At 43.6% G+C, this 22,170-nt stretch overlaps 1 protein-coding gene across 1 annotated transcript in view; it reads left to right on the top strand.

Annotated features, from left to right (window-relative positions):
* Positions 1-22,170, top strand: part of FLT3 (fms related receptor tyrosine kinase 3) — a 92,841-nt gene that overhangs the window by 31,066 nt on the left and 39,605 nt on the right. The window contains exons 4-9 of the mRNA XM_037527075.2: positions 335-450; positions 5,206-5,335; positions 7,908-8,035; positions 8,975-9,114; positions 9,211-9,364; positions 10,342-10,510. Of these exons, the coding sequence (XP_037382972.1) occupies positions 335-450; positions 5,206-5,335; positions 7,908-8,035; positions 8,975-9,114; positions 9,211-9,364; positions 10,342-10,510 (837 nt within the window). The remainder of the gene's footprint in view (positions 1-334; positions 451-5,205; positions 5,336-7,907; positions 8,036-8,974; positions 9,115-9,210; positions 9,365-10,341; positions 10,511-22,170) is intronic.

Below are 22,170 nucleotides of genomic sequence, written 5' to 3'. Positions count from 1 at the left end.
CCTTCACTGGGATGGGTCTGTACCTCCCAGCTGTGCAGTCTGACACAGGAGCTCTCCCACCAAGGGGCTTGGGGAGCATGTGGTGAAGGTGCTGGAAAGGAGGTCATCCACTCTTAAGGGAATGACTGGTTAAAAGTCAAAGCAAACTTGCAAGGCTAGGCTGGGTGCTGGGCACTTACTAGAAACTGTGTTCTCTACTAGGGAGTCCTCTGGGCCACAGAGATGGGAGATGGGAGATGGGAGACATCAAACTGCTTTCTGACTCAATGTGAGATTTTATGTTTTCAGTTTCACATATTTTCCAAAATAACCAGTTCTCTTTCTTGCTTTTCAGAGGAGTTATTTCCATGGTCATTTTGAAAATGACAGAAACCCAGGCTGGAGAATACCTACTTCTTATTCAGAATGAAGCTGTCAATTACACAATATTGTTTACAGTGAGTATAAGAAGTAAGTGCAGCTTGTTACCAGGTATTCAGAATATTCTAGAATTCACTAGTTTTGTTTTTTTATCAGCTGCTCTAGACGCAATATTTAGGTTTCCCTCCATTGATTAAATTCAGTGAATTGATTAAATTCACTTTGTCCATCCATATAACTTTTGGGGACTCTCTGACATGACTCATGGATGTTAGAATGAGCACTCTTAAAATCTAGACATCCTCTGCTCAGATCTCCCCCCATTTTTTTTCCAGGTAGCTGACAGAAAAGAAATGGAAAACATTTCTTTTAGAAATATTTAGATCTATATACCACCTTTGGCAGGTCACTTAATCTCTTTGAGCCTCAGTTCCTTATCTGTACAATGGGGATAAAAATACATTGCTCACAAGATTATAAGACCAGAACTCTATGATGATGAAAATGTCTGTGTGCTCTGTCTAATATGATCATCATTGGCTACTTGTGACTGTTGATCATCCGAAAAGTGACCTGTGTGACTGAGGAACCAAAGTTTTAACTTTATTTAATTTTAATAAATTAAAACTTGAATTTAAATAGTGATGTGTAGCTAGTGGCTACTGTCCTTATACAAATGCCAGACCACTAGGCAAACTGTAAGAAATAATCCACTGTTCTTACCCAGAGAGGTAACTGTGCAATTGGCCAAACTGCCAACTAAATGTGTCTTCTGCCTTCTGCTTGTTTCCTCCCGATTCTGAAGCCTAGAAATAGCACAAGTTCAATGCTGTCCCTATGGACAGCTTTACCTTACTTGACAAACAAGGGCCAGAGGTGGGTGCATTTACTTAGGTCTAGCACCATTGGGGGCCAAAGCAGTGCTCCAGAAACTCCAGATTTATGCCATTTTAAATTAGGTGCCCTGCCTACATTGGTAAACTTTCCAGGTCCCCTTCTTCCTTGTCAGGGAGTCAGGGCTGTGGTGTGTGTGCGTCCAGCCTGCAGACATACCCCAGCTCAGTGATAACCACAACCCCCTTTGGGGGAGGTGTTTGCATGTTCCTTCTCCAGTCATCACAGCCATCCTGCCTTCACAGAGGTGAGAAAACCAACACGCCCAGAGGTGTGGTCACCGGCAGAGAGAGAGGACCACAATTCGAGGCTGAGTTAGCAGTTCTACACTTTCTGCACCACACAGGCCTAGCTCTTGTGTGAGAATGCAGGGGCTTGCAGGGAGAACAGTAACTGAGGAGAGCACTGTGGCCAGCTAGAGTCCCAGAAGCTCATCTCACTGGGGCTGGGGCTGGGATATTATTTCTAAAGTCAGCCTAAAAGGCAAAATCAGATAAAGTAAAAATTTGTCAGGATTTGTTTTGAAAAGCCCTTAACTTACTCTGAAGTGTGAGACTAGAACCCTAGAAGCTCAAAGGTCAGGAGGCACCTTTTGTTTCTCTTTGATTTCCGCCTTGCTCCCTGTCCCTTTCCCAGCTGCCTACCCTCCTCTGTATAAGTAAGTCTGTGCTTCAGGATGGAAGAGATAAGAGATTTCTGGCTTGCTGGCCATTCTCTTTTTCGCCCAGTGTTTATAGTTGAATTTGTATAAGGTAAGTGGGTATTTGCTGTGTCTCTATTACACTTAATTTATTTTCCTTTCACTTAAGATTTACCATGTAAAAATATAAGTAACATGTTTTTAACATTCTGGTGAGTGGTGGGGTTCAAAAAAATCTTGGGGGGAGACTTGGCAGAGGTCAAAGTGAAAAGATGAAAGGTTTAGTAAACCACAAATCCAGTATTAGCCAACAGTATGGCAAGGTGGCTAAAAAGAAAATCTGAACTTTGGCAACATCCATGAAAACAAAATGTCTAGGTTAGGAAATTAGTGGAAGATTACTATTTTCAGTTCTACATTTTTTTTTTCTGCATAAAAGAACTGGGGTGCAGGCCAGAGGTGCCGGGGTGGGGTTATGAGAGGATCCACTAGAGACAGAGAGGGGAGCAGAACAGGCAGATTTAATGAAATACACTGCTAAAGGGAGCAGCATGCAAAACAAGAAAGGTATGCTATGACATGTGGGTTAGCTCCTTGGCCGGCCATTGAACTCAGGCCTTCGAAGTGGGCCTTCTCTTTGGTAGTGCTGAACCCCTAGGCCACCAGGGAGATCCTCTGTATTTTTTTTTTTTTTCAGATGAATGTTGACAAAACAGAACAACCAGGATCATGACAAACTTGGAATTCTTTAAAATAGAAACAGCTGAAGGCATTGGAAATGTTTAGCATAGGGAAAGAAATACAGTATTTTGAGGACAAGAGTGATAACTTACAGTGTAATGTAGAGAAAATTCTTCTGGTATGAGTCAGGAAATCTGGACTAGATAGTTAAAATATATTGGATGATAATTATCTCCCTTGACCATAGTTTCTGATTTTAAATATTTGAAAAATATTCATGTGGAAGCAAGCTACTTTTTTTTTTTTAAAGATTTATTTATTTATTTATTTATTTATACAAGCACTGGGTATAGCCAGAAGCGTGGGAGGGTGAGAGAATTCACCAGAGTCAGAGTGGGGAGCAGAGCAGGCAGATGACGAAACACACTGCTGAGGGGAGCAGCGGGCAGCAGGAGAGGTCTGCGCGACCCTCACCCAGTGGTCGTGGATCGAACCGGTGCTGCAGAGGCTGCGGGCAGCCTTGCAACCCAGCGCTCAACCGCTGCGCCACCTGGGAGGCCCAGCAAGCTACATTTTAAAAAAGAATTACTCTAGGAGATAGAAGAGACCAATGGTTTGAAATTCCAAAGAAAACAGTAAACACCACCACAAACTGGGAAGCGATATTTGCAATTTACAGAATCAACAAAAGATTAATAGTCTTGATATATAAAGAGATTCTATAAATCAATGAGAGAAAACTCAGTAAAAAATGAACAAAAAAACATGAATGGACTTTTCACTTTTAGATCATGACAGGAAATAGTCAATAAACATGTTAAATCTATAATTTAAAAATGCAGATTAAGCACACAGTGAGATACCATTTTATATCCACTAGATTGTTGAAAATTAAGAAATCTTGGTGAGTGTATAGATTAATGGGAAACCTTATGCCCTGCTCAGTATAACTACATTGGAAACCAGATTGTCATCATGTATAAAGCTGAATATGCTAATACCATATAAATCAGCAGTTCTGCTCCTAGGTATATTGTTAATCTTATATACCTATATCAGTAGGAATATACAGAATATTAATTGCACCGTTGTTGGTAGCAAAAAAATTGGCAACAACCCAAATGACCACTGCAAGAAAATGGAACAACAGTTTGTGGTATATGTACACAAGGGAATACTATATGACAGTAAAAAAAACAAACAAACCTGGAGTATAGCTACATGGAAACTATGGGTGATTTTTTCAAAATGTTGGATGGAAAAATGTACTTTTGGAAGATAGGGTATTTGGTAATATATCTTGAAGCTCAAAAAAAGCAAAGCAAATCAATTTATAGTTTAGGGACATATTGCTATGTGGTGCAAAGATTTTTAAAAGCATGGGAATGACAAACACAAAATTCAGGATAAAGGTTACCTAAGATAGTAGTGGGGAGAAGCACAAAAATAGATTTAAAAGTATATATAAATATTCTGTTTATTGAGTTGAATATGGATTCATATGCATTTGTTTTTATTATTAAACTCCAAAAGTTACACCTCATATATTATTTTGTGCGTGTGTGTATATATATATGTTTATATTTTATATATATATATATTTACACACATATCTATCATGATATTTGTAAATAAAATTTATTATAAGGAGGGAGATTGGTATTCAGAGTAGGTAAATTTTCTTTAAAGAGGAAAATGGTTTAAAAATGGATCTCCCCTTGGGTGGTAGTGAATTTCTATCCCTAATAGGGTCCAGATAGAAGTAGAAAGAAAGTTTATGTTGAGCACCATGGGAGTGAAAGTGGAGGGAAGGGGTGAGGTATAATGTTGCAACATGCACAGGAGGCAAAACTGAGCCTCTAAATTGTGTTCTAACCCCTACCTACTGCATCTCTGCATTTATAAATCAGTATATTTCTGCCTGTGTCCAGATAAAATTATGGGAAAGAAGTTGAGTCTCAAACAATGTAGTATGGGTTTTAAGCTTTGTAATTTTCGATCCTCCAAAGAAATGTTCCAATTCACAGGGCCTGTGAAAATATTAACTTACTTAGCAAAAGGGGTTTTACAGATGTGATTAAGAATCTTGAGACAGAGAGATTACCCTGAATTAGGCCAGAGAGCTTAATGCATTCAAAATGGTCCTAGCAAGGGAAAGAGGGAAGTGGAAAATGAGTGAAGGGAGGAGATGTGAGGGAAGCAGAGATTAGAGTGAGTTGAGTAGGAGGCCGTGAGCCAGGAAATTCAGAAAACAACAACTTGGAAAGTAGAAGCAAAGATGCTCTTGGGTTCTAGTGGAGGAGCTTCTAGACAAAAATAAAATAAACTGTTATTTTTAATTTTCTTTTTCCTATGCATATCAATATTTATATTTTTACATGGCTTTACTCTATTTTGTTGTCTATAGATTTATGAAATACCAAAAAATTGGCAATAAATGTTAGATTTGGTTGAATTTAATGTTTTGAAGAAGAGGGGCTCTATTATTATATGTATATTTGAAGGGAATAGAAAATACTACCATGGTATAAAATATTAACTTTTCGTGATGATGTAGAATCCTTCTTTAAGTGGCTGCTAAAACCATTATTTTTGTAATATTAAATTGTTAATAATTTATGATGCTCTAGGTACACTGCTTTACACATTAAGGAGACCTTACTTTAGGAAAATGGAAAATCAGGATGCCCTGGTCTGCATATCTGAGAGCATTCCAGAACCAACTGTGGAATGGGTGTTCTGTGATTCTCAGAGTGAAAGGTATGCCATGTGGTCAAGAGAACTGCTATGCTTACTTTACATTTTGGGTCTTTTTCTAATATAGTTGACATCACACTGGAAGTATGATGCATCATCATTTGAACAGGAAACTTTGGCTTCTAAGAGAATGACTAGTTAGACCACAGGGAGGTGATGGGAACTTTTAGTCAATCCTTCAACTGTGGGGCCCTTCCTGGATGTTCCACTACAAAATTAAGAGCCTTTTAAAATTATAGGATAGCTTCCTAAGCATCTGGCTGAGGGAAAAAAAGAAAGGTACTGGTTTTAGCTTGTAATTCCCTAGAAGTAAGAAATTCTCTACAAATAAATATCTCATTTGTGATTATTCTATTTATTTGGGAAAAGCGGCTTAATGTAACTATTTAAAGATACAGAATCTATTGTGTCTAGTTTCTCTCCCTAACAAAATATTTTTGAGATTCATCCATGTTGTAGCATTGTTTCAATGTTTTCTGTTTGTTGCAAAAGAGCCTTCTAGCAAATGGATAAACTGTATGGTGCTGATGGACATTTGGATGATTTGCAGGTTTTGGCTATTAAGACTTATGCTGCTATAAGTATTTACATCCAGGTCTTTGTGTGAACGTATTGTTCACTTGCTTAATACCACTGGGTGTGGAATTGCTAACACATGTGATAAGTTCATATTTTACATTTTAAGAAATCAACATTTCTTACTGTCTTTTTAATTAAGACAAAATTTTAAATAAAATTTTAGTTTATTTGTACTCTCCTTCCAACTAGAAATGTTGAGCATTCTTACATGAAAGATCCATATTGTATGATTGAACTTATGTAGAATTTCCAGTAAAGGCCAACTATAGAGACAAAAAGGCAGACCCGTGGTTGCCTGGGATGGAGGTGGGAACAGTGATTCACCGCTATGGGCAGGAAGACATTGTTTGAGTGATGGAATATTCTAATACTTGATGCTGGTGATAATTACACAATTCTATTCATGTATTAAAAGTCAGGTTGCTTACCCAGTGCATTTTATAGCATGGAAATTTTACTCCAATAAAACTATTTTAAAATTGAAAAAAAAAAAAAGATGCAGAATCTGGCCTAAGTTTGAAATCCAAATGTGCTTCTTATCTGTGTGGCCCTCGGCAAGCTACCTTGACCTGTCCTTGCTTTATCAGAAAAAAGGGAAGGTCAAACTATTTACCTTATGAGATTGTGCTGACAATTAGATGGATTAATACATGTGAAGCACACAGAACCATGTCTGGCAGGAAAAAAAACATGTTTTCTTTTTCATTTGTGTCGTAGCTAAGTTCTCACAAAGTAAGAATTCATGCAGTTTGAATTAATTAAAATTACTGAACATTTATTGAAAAATGGGATTGAATAGATGGTGCAAAAGCAAACTATCAGGTTACAATGATATGAATATAATACCAAATTTTGGAGAGGAAAAAATAAAGAAGTACTGCAGATACATGTGTAATGTGTGCATAGAAAAAAAAAATGAAAGATTGGAAACTTCGTAATAAAATATTAACAGTTGTTTCAGAGTGGTAAAATATGAATTATTTAAAATCTTTTGAATTTTTCTGTACTTTCCAAAATTTCTGCAACAAAAATTACTGTTTTCTTATAACAGTGATAATGATAATAATAAACCTTAAGGAATGATGCATAAACAAAAAAGAAGAATACACCTTACTACATGACAAATAGAAGCAGAGGGGCCCCGCAGATGTGTTTTCTGCTGAGCCTGAGAGGGAGGGACTCTGTCAAATCCAGAGATTTGGTTGATTTTCTGAGAGTGACCCCTCCACTTTCCTTCTTTGGGAACTTTTACAACTTTACACTCACTAGTTGTCCTCTCCTGTCGTCAGTGGAGAAGATGCCTACCTTGCTGAGCTATGTATTAAATCTAATCATGATTTTCCTTTTCTGTTTTCTTCCCTGACCAATCACACCTGTCTTCTTAATTCTTTCTTTCTTGCTCTTTAAACAATTGCAGCAAAAACAAAGGAGGTTGTGAAACACGATTTTAAATTGATTTGCTATGTAATTCTCTCTAGTGTTATTCAAATTGTTGAGATAACCAGTAACTAAGTCATTCACCTCTGAACACTTCCCTGAAACCATAGATTTAGGCTTATTTAACTGGGACCTGCTTCTTTTTTGTGCTCTGCAACGAGATCTAGAACATTAAATTTTTGTTTTTTATATTTTAAGGGCAGGTTTATTAGGGAAGGGATGAAACAGCTAAAGACACTTGCATGGACACAAGCGGTCAGGAGGAGCTGCCCCAGCAGGGACAGGTGTGCTGAGAGAGGCCTGCATGGTTGCAGGCAGGTGGTCTTGAGGAGAGCTGCCTCTGCTGAGGAAGATCAGTGAGGAGAAATCCCAGCAGGTACAAGTCATAGGCAGGCAGGGAGGCTGCTGCCCTGCAGAGAGTTGCTGAGAAGAGGCACCTGCATAGTCACAGGTGGGCAGACACAGTGCTGCCCTGAGCCAGTGCAGAGACTATCTTTGGAACAGTCATTTGTAATTTTAAAACATGTTACTTAAATGGGTATTTGTTTTCTAATTGCAGCTGTAAAGGAGAAAGTTCAGCTGTTGTTACAAAGGAGGAAAGTGTTCTTCATGAATTGTTTGGAACAGACATAAGTTGTTGTGCAAGAAATGAGCTGGGCAGGGAATGTACCAAGCTGTTCACAATAGGTAAGACCATAATATTGTGTGCTTCTGTTGTCAGTGTATACTCCTTAGACATGATCTGGAACAAACCATGACAACTTAGGTAATCATTCCACTTCAGAAATTCTATATAGTCAACCCTTCCTGTCCTTAGCTTCTGAATCTGGGGATTCAACCAACCCTGGATAGAAAATTCTTATTGTAGCTAGGCCTACAATGGTTGTATCTGTACTGAGCATGTACAGACTACCTTTATCCCAAATATCCCCTACATAATACAGTGTAACAACAGTTGCTGTAGCATTTACATTGTATTGGGTATTATAAGTAATCTAGAAATGATTTAATGTATAGGGGATGATATGAATAGGTCATATGCAAATTCTATACCATTTCATATAAGAATTCAATATCCATCATTTTTTAAAAAAGATTTATTTATGCATACAAGAGCTGGGGTACAGGCCAAGGGTGCCGGGAGGTGAGAGGATTCGCCTGAGACAGAGTGGGGAACAGAACAGGCAGACTGACTGAAAAACACTGCTGAGGGGAACAGCGGGTAAGGCAGAGGTCTGCTGTGCCATGTGGGTTGCTCCCTGGCCGGCCGGGGATCGAACTCGTGCTGCAGAGGCTGCAGATTGCTTCATAATGCTGTGCTTAACCCCTTGTGCCACCAGGGAGGCCCCCATGATTTTTTTTAAAGTGTCTATGGGAGTCTGAACCAATCCCCCATAGATAATACAGAGGACTGACTACAGTTTCTTTATACCATTTTAAATGTAATTTAGATTCTGCAACTGATTTCTTCATAAAAGAGTTGACAATCTCTAAAAGATTCTTTTATTAAAGTGGTTAGTAACATTTGAGAGGACATTAAAATCTTCGTTTTTCAGAATGTTTGGGATATATTTATTGATGAGGAAAAATCACTTTTTTCTTACTCAAGATGTTTTGATCTTCTAGATTTAAATCAAACTCCTCAGACTACACTGCCACAATTATTTCTTAAGGTAGGGGAACCCTTATGGATAAGGTGCAAAGCTGTTCATGTGAACCATGGATTCGGGCTCTCTTGGGAATTAGAAAACAAAGCACTGGAGGAGGTAAGATATTGAGTTTTGTTCTAAAAATGCAGCAACAGTGACCTAATAGTCCAAGTTGAGATCATTAAAGTCAAATTCTGTTTTATTGAAATCTAGGGCAGCTACTTTGAGATGAGTACCTATTCCACAAACAGAACTATGATACGGATTCTGTTTGCTTTTGTATCATCAGTGGGAAGAAATGACACTGGATATTACACTTGTTCCTCTTCAGAGCATCCCAGTAAATCAGCTTTGGTTACCATCCTAGGTAATACAGGCTCTCAGATCATGTATATTTTATTTTTTAGTTGCTTTAGTGTGGAGTGTGAGGTGTGTACTATAAATTCTGGTTTCAATATAATGTTAGTAAAAAAAAAGCTGAGAAAGAAACAAGTAGAATAGCTTTGCACATGAAAACTGCTCACTCCTTTCCTTTCAAGTTAAACCAGGCCTGCGTGGATGCCATTCTTTGCACAGACCATATTATAATGTGTCCATCCATTTGTGGATTTCAGTGTTTCAACAGTCTGCAAGTTTCTTAAGGACAGAGACAATCCTTTATACCCTTGTAGCCCCAGAATCTGGCAGAGACTCTGACACAAAATAGACATTTAATAAGCACTTGTTCTAAGAACTGAGATGGTAGTGGTCAAAGAGTGGGACAAGTAAATGGAATTTGGGAGGTGGAGGGAGGCAGGATTTGAAAATAACTACATTGAAGTAATTCAGATTAGGCAGTAGCTTTCAGCCATAATGAAAATGCTAAGAAATGAAGTGGTTCTCTTACCCAATTAATAAGGAAGTGTTCCAAAGGAAACCTTGTGAACATTGCTGGCTAGATTGCGCTGTGATTTGTGGCCTGAGGTTATTTTATGTGGAATGTGTCACTGAGAGAACCTACACTGTCAGTGGACTCCTGCCTAGTGTTTTCATGATTAGCCAGGCTGGAACCTGGCTTCAATCTCTTGCAATTATCTGCAAGATCTGTAGGTTTATTTATACATTTCACCGGGAGGATGGTCAATCATTTATACCCAATTCCTAAAATGAATCTTGACTCCAGAAGGTGTTGAGCTCAGGCATATAAATGGGGCTAGGACTCTCGTTGGGCTATCAAATATGACCTGCCAACATCTGAATTTCTTACATCAAAATGATGGATAAAAATGTACTTTATCAATACATATGTATTTCCAAATGAATCTAATTATCTAATTTATAAATGCATTTTTTTTTTTTTTGCAGAAAAGGGATTTATCAATGCTTCCAAATCAAGTGAAGATTATGATATTGACCAGAATGAAGAGTTTTGTTTTTCTGTCAGGTTTAAAGCATACCCACAAATCAGATGTACATGGACCTTCTCTCGAAAATCCTTTCCTTGTGAGCAAAGTGGCCTTGATGATGGGTACAGGTGAGAAGATCTGGAGCTGCAGGACCATCGCCATTCTTTTTTTTTTTTTTTTAAGATTTATTTATTTATTTTATACAAGAGCTGGGTACAGTCAGAAGCGCGGGAGGGTGAGAGAATTCACCAGAGCCAGAGTGGGGAGCAGAACAGGCGGACTGACGAAACACACTGCTGAGGGGAGCAGCGGGCGTGGCAGGAGAGGTCTACGCGCCATGTGGGACCCTCGCCAGCCGGTGGGGGAGCAAACCGGTGCTGCAGAGGCTGTCCATTGCCATTCTTAGCACATCTCTTCTCTTTGCCCTTGAGAAGAGCAGTTTTGTATCATGTGTTTCTATATTGCTAAGTTGACATGGAAGAGGAGAAAACAGACACAAAGGTGAAGACATAGTAACAGTTTGATCATAAGTTCAGATAGTGTTAAGTACCACATGAAAACCAGAATTCTAGTAGTTGAGTAGGTTCTGTGGCGTTTTCTGAGTCACCAGGTCATTACTTCCTATTTGAGAGTATCCTGCGGCAGTACACAGAGTCCTCCCTAGTACATTTGCAGATGGTTGCGGAAGTAAAACTCCTGAAAAACAGGAAAGCAGTACCTATAGGTGTATTACATTTTCAAAAAATAAATGCAGAAATAGCCCAATAGTAAATGCTGAAGGAAAATTTCATTTTCTGAGCATGGTACAACTACATTCAAGGATGTCTTACGGGAGAAATGCTTTGTTCCTTCTTTAGAAAGTAAAAACAACTTTTTTCCTTACAGCTTCTTTAGCCATGACACTTCTTAGCTCTTAAAACAAATACTGTGTAACATGGTTTCGGGCTAGACTATGAGTGACTGAGAGGTACTTGTCTCTCAAGCAAGTCAGTGATCTAGAATAAGTCATTTTTTCTCAACCTGTGGTCTTTAAACTTCTGTATAGGAATCATCTGGGCAAATGTTAGAAATGTGGATCCCTGGTTCCATATTCAGACAGGCTGAACCAAAATTGGGGCAAATGCCCAGATGCTACCTTTTTTTTTTTTAAAGATTTTTTTATTTATGCATTCAAGAACAGGGTACAAGCCAGAGGTGTAGGGGGTGAGAGGAATCACCAGAGACAGAGTGGGGAGAAGAACAGGCAGATTGACTGAAATACTTTGCTAAAGGGAGCAGTGGGCGAGTCAGGAGAGGTCTGCTGTGTCATGTGGATAGCTCCCTGGCCAGGGATTGAACTCGTGTCAGTGGCTGCGGATTGCTTCATAGGTTGCATCTTAACCCCTTGTGCCACCAGGGAGGCCCCCAAGATGCTACATTTTTCATGAGAATCTCTGGTGATTCCTATCATGGGTCTAGGTCTGTGCTGTGCAAATCAGTAAATGTCTACTGAGAACTTGAAATGTGGCTAATACAAATGGAGAAATGGAGTGTGTACCTGTACAGTAAACACTAGTGTTTGAAGACTTATTATTAAAAAAATATAAAATAACTCATTGCCAATTTTTATATTGACTTCACGTTAAAATGACAGTATTTTGGATATATGAAGTAAAACAAAATTTAGTACTTTTACTTTTTTTATGTAACTAACTGAAATTTTAAAATTACAAGTGTAGGTTGCATGTGTGACTTGTGTTTCTATTGGATAGCACTGGTCAGATGCAGAGTAAGAGTTAAGTTCTTTTTTCACTTGACTCTTCACAGTATTTGTTTTCTGATTAAGGTACTATTCTTCCTACTTGAAAGTGATTTGAAACTGATACTTGTTTGCATTTTTAAAAAGAGTTGTAATACAGGATTGGCATGGAATCATCTACCTCTCTTACACAAGCCTAATTTATGTTCAAAACATTCATTTTTTTCCCAAGTAATTAAGAATGTAGCCTTTGGCCTGTGAACTGACTCCCCCATACTCAACAGGGTTACTCACCAGCAGCTTTGCTGACATCTTAGGCCAATTCTTTATTCTGGGTGCTGGCCTGTGCATTGGAGGATATTTAGCAGGATCTCTGTACTGGATGTCAGTAGCATCACCTCCCTGTTAGGACAATGAAAAATATCTCCAAACAGTGTCAGAGTTGCCTGTGACTTGGAACTACTGCCTTAAAAAGACCATTCCATTTTTATAAGCCCTTATTCTAAATTATCCCACCTCTGGACATTGAAGCCAGGGAGTCAGCCCCTCTCTTCCTAGTTGAATTGAAGACCAGAGGCCTGTGTTCAGGAAGATATTGTTGCTGTCACTTTTCTCTCCTTTCTTTGTGTTGTGACCCAATGTCAGAGAAACTCTCCGTGCTATGGGATTCTCTTTTGAACCTGATTGAAAGAGGTAAAGGATTGAGTCAATTTAGTTCAACAAATATTCCTTTAATATCTTTTTGATGAGCTTAATGCTGTGAAGGGCTACCCAAGTAAATAAGGTAATATCTTTCTTCTTTCTCCCCCAAATTTACTCAGGCATATTTAAGTGCCAGAGGCCAACCAGGGGATCATTGCTCTTGTGCTGGTGACATCTGGCACAAAATCTCTAAAGATTTTACAGAAGCACTGATCAGAGAACCATGGCTCTGATATGTGGGTCATAGGCCAGTCTAGTGGGCTAGTTAATCCAGTCCATGACCACAGTCTGCACTACTGACCTCAGGTACTTACCCAATAGATGGGACCCAAGGAGGAAATCAGGACAGATCCTTACTCCTATGGTGTTTGGCGCCCCTCTCCTTTGTAAACAGCAGATGATATAGTGAATCTCTTTGTATGCTGAATCTCACCCGTGAGTTCTAGCTCCAATAGGATGGCACTCTGTCCATTTCTCTCTCCTGAACAAGGCCCAGTTCAGTCAGCAGGTGTTTAGTAAACCATCACTCTGAAAAACAATTCAAAGTGCCAAAGTCTGAGCCAAAGATGAGTCTGTGGCATTGTCTTTGTATTGCAAGGACCACACACGCACATACCGTAACACTCAGCATTCAATGTTCATTCTGTTTCAAAAGTTCTTGGAGAGCTACCATGTTTGTTAGTGATTATGGGCTATTTCATACACAATGCAAATGGAAGCTGGTGCCACCTTCACGAAAAAGGTGTTCAAAATATTGAACAAAAAAATCTGAACCTATCTCTGAGTACTCTAAATGCCCTTTGCTCTCCACATTAGATCCCGTGTCACAGGGAGTGGCAGATATATTATAATTTAACTTCTTTTTAACATTTTATTATGAAAAGTTTCCAATTTTTGAATAAACTGAAAGAATAGTACAGTGAGCATCCTTACCCACCACCTAGAGTGGACAATTGAATCAATATACCTTTTGTTTGTGAAATAAAGTATTTTAATCATGGTACAAGATATGACTTTATAACAAAGCAATGAGTTTTTTTTATGTAACTAAAAGATCTGTGTAATAACACTACTCCACAAAAAGCTTTGGTGTGGTCACAGCATGTACTCCAGAAGTCTTCCAGCTTCCTCACCTTTATAGCTTCATTTCTCTAATTTACTTCCTCAAATATCATACCCAAGTTTATTAGGGCTTGCCTTTGTGTGTTGACATTTTTTCCATTATAACTTTTCAGTTTGACTGATATACTGGTGTAAGTAAAGGTTTGAGAATATTTCATCCGCTAGTGTGGATTATTTCCTATCTCTTTAGATTTATCAATAAACACCAAATCTCCCTTAGTTTTTCCCATTTTCATGGTTAAGGAAAAAAGAAGCTTGTGGAGATTTTTAATTATTTAGTAGTTTCTTCTTAAAGATTCACCTTAGGCTTGCCCAATCTTTGTGTTTTCTCTTTCTCTGAAATATTTAATGTCTCAAATCTACAAATCTAAGCTTTGCCCAGAACAGGCATTCCTCAGCACTTACTGGTAAACTGCCACAGAGTCTTTGTGTGGGATCTGGGTGGTGATAAAGTGTTCTCAGGAACAAATGAAAAAGTTGAATTCTTAAATCAATAATTGATATAATACAGAAGCATGTTGAGTCTCTGTAGGAGGATTTTTTTTTTTTCCAATGGAGTTGAGTTTTATGTGTGTACAGAAAAGGGTCATAGATGTTCGGGGGGTATAGTGAGATACCAGGGAACCCTGGTATCGCCCTCTTCTCTTCTGCTGTTAGTGGTCATGGTCAAGTGCCTTTTTTCCCAAAGACCCCTCTCAGTCATAGGTTACAGTTCCCTCATTTGAAGCTGCTTGCTGAGAACAGAAGAAATTTATTTGAGCTCTTACTGTATGTAAGATGTTACAGATGACCTCATTTAATCATCATGATTCCATTTTATAATACTTGCCCAATCACATAAGGCAAAGTCAACAGCCTCTGCCACCTTCTGTTTTCTGAAATTGATTAATGAGAGAAATCACACCAATAATTTCACCTCCAGAGATTACATTTATGTCACCACCATGATAGAAACATTAATAGAAATTTTTGTACAAACATGATACTGTGTTATTTTGTGTTCTGATTTTTCACTTAAAATATAACATAAGTATCTCTGTTACTAAGCATTATTACCATTGAAAGGGTCGGCAGAGAAAGATGAGAATGACAGAATAAGTTTAAAGGGGGGCTCTTTTGTGTTCCTGGGTATAATTCGCGGACCCAAGGTGGGGGTCAGTGAAGTCGCGAGCCCATTGTCAGGGGAAAGCAGGTTTTTATAGGATGGGCAGAGGGAAACTGGGCTTGCAGGTGGGGGAACTGGTTTGATGAGGAACAGAGTTGTTTTCTGATGGTATCAGCAGGCCCTCATTCTCGCCCCTGGGTGGGCTTCCTAGATGGGCTTCCTCATTCTCGAGGGGACATCTGGGCCCTCAGTCTTCAATGTTCAGTGATGGTTCCTCTTAGGTCAGTCAGGATTTTCCAGCAGGCGCTGGTGGGGTGTGGGGAGCCATGGGGCCTGGTTGAGCAAGATACCAGATGTCTTTTCACCCTAGTGACTCTGGCTCCCGCCACACCTTTCATGCCAACCTGTTTACTTATATAGGAAAAGGGGGCACCGAGTCTGGTCTGGCTACTTCCTGCTGAATGGGGGCAGCGTGGGGTGAAGTAGGTATTAGGTGGCATGAGGGTCTTGGCTGGGCAGCTGAGGGTAGGGGTGGGGCAGCAACTGGTTGAAAGTGGTTGTGGTCATCCGCTGAATCTGGGATTGAATGAACTTGATCAGGCAAGGAGCAAAGAGAAAAAACAGGCATATTTGTACCAATGGCCCTACCAAAGGTAAGAACCAAGAGGACAGTGGGTGGCTCAACCAGGCCCACCCTTGATTGGGGCCCCCGGCTTTGGCTAAGTCTGTGGTGAGTTTGTTGAGGCGGTCTATAGTTTGTTCCACCAAACCTGATTTATTAATATAATAGCAGCACTCTTCCCTTAGGAATAAGCATGTGCCCCCTTTTTCTGCAGTCAGTAGATCCAGTGCTCTCCGGTTCTGGAGCGTGGCCTGAGCCAAGGAAGTCAGTTGTCTCTGGAGGGAGGCCAGAGAGCTAGCTGTGTTATCTTTAACGATTTGAAGTTGATCTGCCAATTGCTGGTTTGTCCTGAGATTATGACTCAGAGCCCCTCCTGCTATTCCTGCCAAAGCCGCTGAGGAGACCAGGCTGATCTCAACTATGAGGGGAAGGCAGACTGCTCTTTTATGGCGGGCTGAATGGAGGAGCCCTGCCAGTTCAGCTTGGCCATATAGGGTCAGCTGGGGAACCAGAATGGCTGGGATGCAAGATCCTGGGATAGTCGTTGTGACACTGGAATCGAGGGTGCCATTACACCACAGGACGGTGTTACTGGGAGCAGCTATTATGAAGTTAAAGGCGATGTTAGTTGCGCAGGGGAAGGACGAGACTCCTGGTGTCAAGGCAGAGGAATCGGGCCAAAAAAAGACTAAAGGAACCGGGTCCCTATGTAGGTCAGATGTTACTGGGCCCCACAATGGAGAGGTGATGTTAAGGGGCTCCTCTGAGTGGTGAGCACCAGGGGCAGTGGCATTGACGGGGATTGCAGCTAACAATGGTCATTTCAGGGAAGCGCAAAGGAAGCAGTGCGACACGCTTAAGCCTGAGTTTGATGGTTGAAGAAGGAGAGAGATTGATTTAGGAGAGTCAGCCATGAGGCATGGGCCCGTGTGTGGTGGGGCGCGTCTGGCTGGATAAGCTGGCTCTGTAATGTTTTTTCCTGGTGTAAGATGTCCTGGGCTATTACCACCGAGCTGTTTGGTGAGGGGACCAGTTATCTGAAGATAAGGAATGAGGCCTTTGGATACTGGGGCGTCATCCTGTTGTATACCTTTGTGTGTCTTCCACATAGCATCCCAGGGGTCTGATATACTGATATACACCTGTTACCCCCAGCCCCCAAGCATGGATTTGAATTTACTCTATGCATTGAACACGACCAATAAGGGCAGCCCCCATAGTCTGGGTAGTCATTGACACAATAGGGGTGCTTTTGATCATAGGTAAAGCAGAGCATGAGCTCACTGGGCATGACTGGTTGAGTGTTAGAAAAGTCGATCGAACCAGTGAGCAGCATCCCTGGGGAGGGCAGTCAGCTGTTCCAACTGAGTGTGTAGTCTGGGTGGAACCGGATACGAATGTTTCACGTACCTTGAACTTCCATATCATGGGGACTTTGTCTGGGAGGCTGACGAGAAATGAGCAGCCGAGTAGGGCCCAGAGGAGTAGAGACATACCAGTCCATGTTTGGGGCCCACTTAACCCAAGACAGGTGGTGCCAGGGTGGTTGATCTGCAACCTTAACTGCAGTGGGGGTGATGAGAATCACTGTGTGGGGTCCGGTCCACTGCGGCTGGAGCGGCTTTGAGAGGTCCTGTAGCAACACACCTGATCTCTGGGGTGGGCAGGATGCCCCCAGGCGGATGGGGCCGGCTGAGGTCTGGGTAGGAACTGGTCTGTGTGTTCCTGGAGAAGCTGTCTGAGAAGAGAAAAGTAAGGGAGATATCCAGCCAAAGGCATGGGCTGGACTGGCAGGTCGTGATTAATCAGAAACCGGCGTCCATACATGAGCTTGAATGGGCTAAGGTGAAGTGGGCTCCACGGGGTTGCCAAGGCAGTGACTCTACCCAGGATTTCCAGAGTTCGAAAGACAGCATGGAGAGGTGGTCCTTTAGGAGCCGGTTGGCGCGCTCCACCTTACCCGATGGCTGTGGCCAGCATGGGATGTGGAGTTTCCAGGAAATGCCCAGTGACTCAGATAACTGTTGGGTCACTTTGGAAACGAAGGCCGGACCATTGTCGACTGTAGTGAGTTAGGCAGACCAAAGCGAGGAATAATGTCATTAACCAGGGCTTCTGTGACAACCTGTGCTGTTTCCTGGGTTGCCGGGAATGCCTCGACCCATCCTGACATAGTGTCTCCCAGGACCAGGAGGTAGGGGACTTTCTCGTGTTTGGGCGTGTGTGTGAAGTCGATTTGCCAGTCCTGGCCCGGTAAGTAGCCTCTCAGCGGATGAGCCACAAAGTTGGGCGGCCTTAGCACCCCTTGGGGGGACACCCTAGAGCAAGTTTGACATTTAGAGCAGACTTCCCCCACCACTTTGGACAGGGAAGGGTGAAAAAAGAGAGGCTTTAGGAAATGTGTTAGGGACCGCGACCCAATGTGGAGAGTGGAGTGTATTTGTTCGATGAGTGTGGGTGCCAGGTCCTGGGGAAGGGCCAGTCTGTTGTCAACCACTATCCATCCCTTCTCGCCCATGGAACCCCCTCTGGCCAGCAGGAAGTGAGACTCCTGTGGGGTGTATGAAGGTGTCAGTGTGGGGACTCAAAGGAACAGGAGAGGGGCTACTGGGTGGCGAGAAGGGCCTGTGAAGGCCCTGGCGGTCACATCAGCTTTGTTGTTGCCCTCTGAGACTGAGGAGCGGTCCAACTGATGTCCCTTACAGTGTATGATGGCAGCTTCCCTTGGCAGGCCCAGGGCTTCCAGGAGCTTAAGAATAAGTTTGGCATTAATGAGAGGGTTACCTTTTGTGGTCAGGAAACCCTGTTCCTCCCAAATGCCCGCGTGGCTGTGGGCTATCAGGAATGCATATTTGGAATCCATGTAAATGTTGACCCGTTTATCCCAGGCTATGGTCAGGGCCCTGGTTAAGGCTATTAGTTCGGCTTTTTGGGAGGTGGTGCCCTCAGGCAGCAGGGCGGCTTCAGCTACTTTCTCGAGGGTGACAACAGCATAGGCCGCTCTCCTCTTCCCTTCCCCACCTATAACAGAACTCCTGTCCACAAAGAGGGTATGGTCAGGCTCAGGGAAGGGAATGTCATGGAGGCTGAGACAAGATGCCTGTGTATCCAGTACCTCTGGGCAGGAGTGTTCAGGAGAGGGGTCGTCAGGGCGAGGCAACAGTGTGGTCGGATTTAGGGCTGAAGATTGGCTCAGCGTCAGGGCAAGATTTTCAATAAACAAAGTGTGGATGTTAAGGACCCTAGAGGGAGTAAGCATGGATAGAGAGTGGTGAGTGAGGAGGTCCTGTAATCTGTGGTGAGACTTTACAGTGATAGGTTGGTCAAGGGTGAGTTCAAGGGCCTGTCGTGCTAGGAGGGCAGCTGCCGCCAGGGCCCACAGACAGGGCTGCCGTCCCCTAAAAGTGAGGTCCGTCTGTTTGGATAGATATGCCACCGGGCGGTCTTGGGGGCCCACTGGTTGGACTGAGACCCCCAGTGTAATGCCCTGATGCTTGACCATGTAGAGTGTGAAGGGTTTGTTAGGATTCGGTAGTGCAAGGGCGGGAGCTTGGAGTAGGGGGGCAGATTGGAGGAGAAGGAATGCTTAGTGGGCCTCCCCGGGGTTAGTCAGGGGGCCTTCAGGAGAGGTGCGGGCCATATTTTGTGAGGGTTCGCAAGGAGGGCATAGTTGAGGACCCGATGTCGGAAGAAGCCTGCCAGCCCCAGGAAAGAGAGAATTTCTTCGGCTGATTGTGGGGCCTTAAGGGCTTGAATCGCCACCTTCCTATCAACAGTCAATTGTGTTGTGGTGGGTGTCACATGGAGATCAAGGTATGTGACCACTGGTGTGGATAGTTGGACCTTGGAGGGGGAGACCCTGTAGCCCTTGGACCCCAAGAAGTTTAGGAGGGTGGCGGTGTGTGAGAGGGATAGTTCCAGGGTCGGGCTGCAGAGGAAGAGGTCGTCTTCGTACTGGAGAACAACGGAAGGGTGAAGAGTGATTGTTGGAGGTCTTGGGCTAGGGCCTGACCGAAAATGTGGGGGCTGTCTCAGAACCCCTGAGGTAAGACTGTCCAAGTGAGCTGACGTGAAGTGTGGGTATCTGGGTCCTCCCATGTGAGGGCAAACAGAAAGTGACAAGCAGGATGGAGAGGGATAGTGAAAAAGGCATCCTTCAAGTCTAGAACTGAAAAGTGGGAGGGAGAAGAAGGGATGTGAGACAGGAGAGTGTAGGGATTGGGAATGACCGGGTGGGTAGGGATGACGGCCTCGGTAATTGCCCGCAGGTCCTGAACTAGGTGGTAGGACCCATCGTGCTTTTTTTTGTTTTTTTTTTTTTTAAGATTTATTTATTTATTTATTTATACAAGCACTGGGTACAGTCAGAAGCGCAGGAGGGTGAGAGAATTCACCAGAGCCAGAGCGGGGAGCAGAGCAGGCAGAAGGACCGAAGTACACTGCTGAGGGGAGCAGCGGGCGGCAGGAGAGGTCTGCGCGCCATGTGGGACCCTCCTCCGGTGGCCGGGAGCAGCCGGGGATCGATCTGGGGCCACAGAAGCTTTGGGCAGCTTTGCAACCCAGCGCTCAACCGCTGCGCCACCGGGGAGGCCCCCCGCATCGTGCTTTTTAAGCGCCAGGATGGGTATGTTGCAAGGGGAGTTGGTGGGGACTAGCAAGCTGGTGGAAAACAAGTGTTCAATGATAGGTTTGAGGCCTCTCTGGTGGGTGAGGGAAAGAGGAAACTGAGAGCGAAAGGGGAAGGCGGTGGGGTCTTTGAGGGAGATGATGATTGGTTGGTGGTGGGAAGCTACAACCGGTGTGGAGATGTCCCAAACCTGGGGATTGAAAACCTTCGGGTCTATAGGGCAGTCATGGGAGTGTGGGACTTCTGTAAGAGATAATATGAGGGCCACAGAAGGATCATGGAAAGACAGAGTGGCCCCCAATTTAGTCAGGAGGTCCCGTCCCAAAAGCGGAGATGGACAGGCAGGCATGACCAGGAATGAATGCACCACGGGTTTCCCATCCACAATGCATGGAAGCAGCCCCGTGGTGCTGGGCTGAGAGGGTTGGCCGTCTACACCCATAACAGAGACCTGGGAAGCATAGGTGATACCCGAGTAGGAAGGGGGAACAGAGTAGGTGGCCCTGTGTCCAACAAAAAGGAGATGGACTTACCTTCTACCTTGACCTTCACCCTAGGCTCCTCGAAGATGATGGGGGTCGATGGAGCCAGGTCCCATCAATCTTCAGTCGCCAGACCCAGGGCCGCCCCTGAAGTGGGAGTGAGAGGTGGAGGGACTGTCCCCCATGGCCCGGCACCGAGGGGCAGTCGCTTCTCCAGTGTCCTGCTTGACCACAGTTGGGGCATAGCTTGTCCGGGCATCTGGGGTTTGGGCAGTACTTTGACCAGTGGCCTTGCTGGCCACACTTGAAGCAGGCTCTGGGAGGCTGTCGTGACCCCAGGTGTCCTGCTGCGGGTGTCCAGCGGGTGTCCATTGAGAGGAGCCGGGGGTAAGGGCCTCAAGGCAGCAATTAAGGCTTGGTTAGCGTGTGTCTGGAGGCTGACCTGCATCTCCGCCTTTTGCTTGGACCGTGCCTCCCTCTCAGCCTTTTCCTGCTCCTCCTGGTAATTGAACACTTTAAAGGCCATGTTCACAGGGTCCCGGACAGGGGTCTCAGGACCGTCCTCCACCCCTTTAAGTTTTCTCCAGATATCTGGGGCCGACTGAGAGATAAAGTGAGTAACTAAAATGGTGGCTCCCCCGGGGCACTCGGGGTCTATGCGGCTATATTTGCACAGACCCTTTGTAAGGCGGCTAAGAAATGTCACCAGATTTTCAGAGGGGAGCTGGGTTATTTCCTGCATGTGGTCATAATTGACAAACTTGTTAGTCGCCGCCTCAAGCCCCGCCACTATGTAGGTAATGAACCTGTCCCTGTGCTCCCTGCCTCGGTGCCCCGCATCGGTATCTGGTTGATGGTCCCAAGCCGGGGTCTGTTGGGGAGCAACACATCAGCCGGACATGGTCCCCATGATTTTGGGCTGCTTGGTACATCCTATCTCCCTCTTCGGGGGTGAGAGAGGAAGAGAGAATAACATGGACGTCTTGCCAGGTGAGGTGGTAAGTCTGTGTGAGATAGCTTGATATAGGAGGAGGGATCATCAGTGTAAGAGCGCAGCCTTTGATTGATTTGAGAGAGCTCAGAGAGCGAGAAGGGAACATGGACCCGGACCAGACACTCAGCTCCCGCCACCTCCTGGAGGGGGGCAAGGGTTGCTGCCCCCTGTCTGGCCCAGGTGTGGTGGTGGAGAGAGATCGGTGGGGAGGGTTGAGGCCACCCTGGATTACAAGGATAGGGAGGAGGGAAGTCAGCAGGGGGAGGCATCGTGGTTGAGTGGGGGTGGGGGCGCTGTGGGAGGGCCAGAAGGGAGATCTAAAGGATCAGAGGAGGCTGAAGCTGGATCAGAGTTAGGCGAAGGGGCCTCTGGATTTTGGGAGGAGGACAGGGTGGA

Source organism: Talpa occidentalis, unplaced genomic scaffold (genome assembly GCF_014898055.3).
Source record: "Talpa occidentalis isolate TD23 unplaced genomic scaffold, MPIMG_talOcc4v2.1 talOcc4.5, whole genome shotgun sequence".
Taxonomy (NCBI): Eukaryota; Metazoa; Chordata; class Mammalia; order Eulipotyphla; family Talpidae; genus Talpa; species Talpa occidentalis.
This window is presented reverse-complemented; position numbering and strand designations above follow the sequence as displayed.